Raw genomic sequence first — 4,757 nt, forward strand, 5'->3', positions numbered from 1 at the left:
TAAACACTAATGTAAACATTAATGTACACTAATGTAAACACTAATGTAAACACTAATGTAAACATTAATGTAAACACTAATGTAAATACTAATGTAAACACTAATGTAAACACTAATGTAAACACTAATGTAAACATTAATGTAAACACTAATGTAAACATTAGTGTACATTAATGTAAACACTAATGTAAACATTAATGTAAACACTAATGTAAACATTAATGTACACTAATGTAAACACTAATGTAAACACTAATGTAAATACTAATGTAAACACTAATGTAAACATTAATGTACACTAATGTAAACACTAATGTAAACATTAATGTAAACACTAATGTAAATACTAATGTAAACACTAATGTAAACACTAATGTAAACATTAATGTAAACACTAATGTAAACATTAATGTACACTAATGTAAACACTAATGTAAACATTAATGTAAACACTAATGTAAACACTAATGTAAATACTAATGTAAACACTAATGTAAACATTAATGTACACACTAATGTAAACACATGGAACGTCTCACAGAGTTACAGTCTGTGATAAAGAGCCATAAAGGAAAGGACTTCACATGAACCGATAGAATGAATCACTCAAACACAGATCTCTGGAGCAGATGTGCACGTTGAAGTAAAGCTGATGCAGACGGGTCAACACCTGGAGCTCCTCGTGGTCCGGACCTCAACCAGCTGATCCATGCTGCCTTCTGGACCGCGCCTGGACCGGTCTCTCTGACTCCAGCTCTGAACCCGGTCCAGTCCTGATGAGTCCACCCTCCTCCGGTCCTCTCAGTACCCGGGTCAGGTCCGTGGTGGCTGGTTGTTGGGGCTCCAGAGGGCCGGGCTGAGCCCTGCTCCTCTGATCTGTGCCCAGGATGGTAAGCAGAGTCTGGGGGTCCGTGGTGGTCTACGCTCCCCCCGTCAGTCTCCTCTCCAGCCGGTCCAGCTTGGCCAGGTTCTCCTTCAGGAGTTTGGAGCCAGGGTTCAGAAGAAGAGCTCGCTGGTAGTACATCCGGGCTGCTGCATAGTCTCCCTGCACGCGCGCACACACACACACACACACACACACACACACACACACACACACATATTACTAATCAGACACATATCTGATCCTTCTATCTTTAGTATTTCTGGATGTAGAAAGCATTGTTAAAGCACCGTACTGGCCCGGATACCAGACTAAACTTTCATCTATAAATGATCTTAGCTTTACATCTGAAGAAGTGTGTGTTGTATTATATTTACTATATTCCAGGACTAGACCGTTACGTTGAAGAAGAACTGTGTTCTTGTTTGTCAGGACTTTAATGTGCAAAATGTTCCGTACCATTTCTCCTCTTTGAGTGAAGCACGTTGGATCGGTTTTAAGAGAATCAAACAGCAGTTTGTTCACCTCCAACAGTGTCTCACAGTGTCTCACAGTGTCTCACAGTGTCCCACAGTGTCTCACAGTGTCTCACAGTGTCCCACAGTGTCTCACAGGGCTGCTGAGGTGTTTCCTCTTTACAAAGTAACTGAGGTTCACTACCTTCATGTGCTGAATCCCTCCCATGTTCATCCACGCCTGGGACTGGTCCGGTTTCAGCTCCACAGCCAGCTTGTAGCTCTAGAGACAGAGAACAGAGACAGACCGGTCAGAGACACATCCTTCGACTGAAGGACCAACAGAGAACAGAGACAGACCGGTCAGAGACACATCCTTCCACTGAAGGACCAACAGAGAACCGAGACAGACCAGTCAGAGACACATCCTTCCACTGAAGGACCAACAGAGAACAGAGACGGACCGGTCAGAGACACATCCTTCAACTGAAGGAACATCAGAGAACAGAAGGAGAGGAGGAAGACAGAGAGAGAGAGAGAGAGAGAGAGAGAGAGAGAGAGAGAGAGAGAGAGAGAGAGAGAGAGCGGTACCTGGAAGGCTCGGTCCAGCTGGTTCATCTCTCTGAGCTGGTTTCCTTTAGAGAAGTGAAGCTCTGCTCTGACGGTCAGATCACTGGGACTCTGCTGCAGGGCCCGGTCCAGAGCATCCAGCGCCTGGTACGCGCGCACACACACACACACAGACATTTTATCCTACTGTAGACTTGTAGTGTGAACAGGATTAGTATTCACTGTGAAGGGAGTCGAGGTAAAGTGAAGACATGCTGGAGAACAGAGTGGGAGGATGGATGACAGCAGCCGGTCCTGTGTACAGCAGAGGTGAGTCATCTCCACGGTAACTGATGGAGTGGAGAGCATCGTTCCTAACTGTCATCTCACCTCTGAGCAACATTCACACTCTCACACACACACACACACACACACACACTCACACTCTCACACACACACACACACACACACACACACACACACACACACACACACACACACACACACACTCACACTCTCACACACACACACACACACACACACACACACACTGACCTCTGTGTGGTTGCCTCTCTTGCTGTAGATGGCCGACAGGAGGCGGTAACACTCGATACAGCTGCTTTCTCTGGATATTATATCCTGGGTCATCTTCTCTGCCTCCGCCGCACGACCTGCCATCGCTAACACCTGAGCCTGGGACGCAGAGGGCAGAGGGCAGAGGTCAGAGGTCAGTGGGGGGGTTTCTGTCTGGTGTGTGTGTGTGTGTGTGTGTGTGTGTGTGTGTGAGTGTGCGAGTGTGCGAGTGTGCGTGTGTGTGTGTGTGTGTGTGTGTGTGTGTGTCTGTGTGTGTGTGCGTGTGTGTGTGCGAGTGTGCGTGTGTGTGTGTCTGTGTGTGTGTGCGTGTGTGTGCGTGTGAGTGTGAGTGTGCGAGTGTGCGTGTGTGTGTGTGTGTGTGTGTGTGTGTGTGTGAGTGTGAGTGTGCGAGTGTGCGTGTGTGTGTGTGTGTGTGTGTGTGTGTGTCTGTGTGTGTGTGTGTGTGTGTGTGTGTGTGTGTGTGTGAGTGTGAGTGTACGAGTGTGCGTGTGTGTGTGTCTGTGTGTGTGTGCGTGTGTGTGCGTTCACCAGAGCCAGCCAGATGTCGGTGCTGTCCGGCTGCAGGGCGGCGGCCTCTCTGTACACCTGCAGGGCCTCCTCATAGCGGCCCGTGTTGTAGTACAGAGCTCCCAGCGGAGTCAGGATGTCCACCTTCCTCGTCACCCGCAGCGCCCTGCGGGACAACAAAGGTCAAAGGTCAAAGGTCACAACGGATGGCATCCCACAGCCGTGGTTCTCTTTAGATGAAGTGTTTTAGGTTCCATGTAGAGTGATAAAACATCTAGATGTGTATAATATAGTATAATATAATCTGTTGCTTCTTGATTCAAAGAACAGAACAAATGAACATCAGGTGTTTTTCATTACAGAGAACGTCCAGAGATCCACCGTTATCCTCCCTGTGATATAATATATATATCTTAACATCACACACTACGACGCTGCTGGTTATCATTAGACAGATTTATGAATATGTGCGGCACGGTGGTGCAGCGGTTAGCCCTGTCGCCTCACAGCTAGAGGGCCACAGGTTCAAACCCGGCGTGGGTTAACTCCGGCTCTAAATATAAATATAAACTGAAACTGTTTGAGTGAAAAGAAGTGTAATAGCTGTTCTTCTGGGAGGTCAAAGGTCACAGCAGTAGTAGAGTAGAAACATCCCACTGTACTCACCTCTTGTACCAAAGCTCAGCTTCTGTGTTCTCATTGGACGATCGCAGCAGGCGGCCCAGGTTCACCATGGCAACGTAGTGAGCCGGTTTGAGTCGAACAGCTCGTTGGTAGTGAGCGGCTGCTAGATCCCCCTCTCCTGGGGGAGGAGGTGGGAGGATGGAGGATGGAGGAAGAATCAGTAACAGAAAGAAGAAAGGATGTAAGAGAAGAGAAGAGAAGAGAAGAGACGCAGCAGACAGATGGAAGAAAGAGTGTTTTTTAATTGAACACCTGCTACTGCTCATTAATACTCTAAAGTATTCAGTGTTTATGATGACAGCGATACTACTAATAATAACATGTATTGTTATGTAATCTGTATCAGGCTGATTAACATGTCTTCTCTTAGAGAGACCTGAGAACAAGAAACATTCACAAGAACACGATCAGCAGAACAGAAACTACACAAACAGGAAGTTACAAGAATCATCACAAACACATTCATATTCATTCATATTTCTTCAAAAAGGGAAAACAAGAACAAACTGAGCTGCAGGCAGAATCAGGGACATAGGGACGCAGAAAGAGACGTGAACTACAAATACAAAGAACTTTAACTCATGATCATTATGATGTCTCCATATTTAACAGATACTTTCCTGAGTCGCTGCAGAGTCAGTCTGATAAACCTCCGGTGCACAAATCAAAGAAATATCAACCTCTAATCACATCAAACCAGTTTTTAACGTAACCAAAGTTCCTGAAGGAGAGATTCGAAAACTTCAAACACCCGAAGTCCTCAAAGGAGAACGGTGTAATCCAGAAGGATTCAACATGTTCAACAAACATCACACAGTCCTTCAGCAGGTTGGTTAACCTCTCAATAAAACAGGTAACGCTCCCAGATGCACGTCTGCAGCTGTAGTTCCTCTGTTTAAGACAGGACAAACAACTGATGTGGTGAACTATAGACCATCACTGTCCTACCCATAAAGAAATAATAAACCCAATAACTGACCCTCTAAACTCAGAACAAGCCTGACTCCATCACATGCAACTCTGTTTCAGAATAAACGATTCAACTGAAACAGCGACTTGCTACTTCATTGAAAGAATCTAATTAA

The 4,757-nt window shown here is 45.8% G+C and overlaps 1 protein-coding gene across 1 annotated transcript in view; it reads right to left on the reverse strand.

Annotated features, from left to right (window-relative positions):
* Nucleotides 1–363: 363 nt before the first annotated feature.
* The window catches only part of tmtc1 (transmembrane O-mannosyltransferase targeting cadherins 1), a 13,743-nt gene continuing 9,349 nt past the window's right edge, over nucleotides 364–4,757 (reverse strand). The window contains 6 exon segments of the mRNA XM_074626427.1: nucleotides 364–1,045; nucleotides 1,544–1,621; nucleotides 1,930–2,052; nucleotides 2,443–2,580; nucleotides 3,010–3,154; nucleotides 3,655–3,790. Coding sequence (XP_074482528.1) covers nucleotides 920–1,045; nucleotides 1,544–1,621; nucleotides 1,930–2,052; nucleotides 2,443–2,580; nucleotides 3,010–3,154; nucleotides 3,655–3,790 — 746 coding nt within the window. The 3' untranslated portion in view covers nucleotides 364–919.

Source organism: Sebastes fasciatus, chromosome 23 (assembly GCF_043250625.1).
Source record: "Sebastes fasciatus isolate fSebFas1 chromosome 23, fSebFas1.pri, whole genome shotgun sequence".
Taxonomy (NCBI): domain Eukaryota; kingdom Metazoa; phylum Chordata; class Actinopteri; order Perciformes; family Sebastidae; genus Sebastes; species Sebastes fasciatus.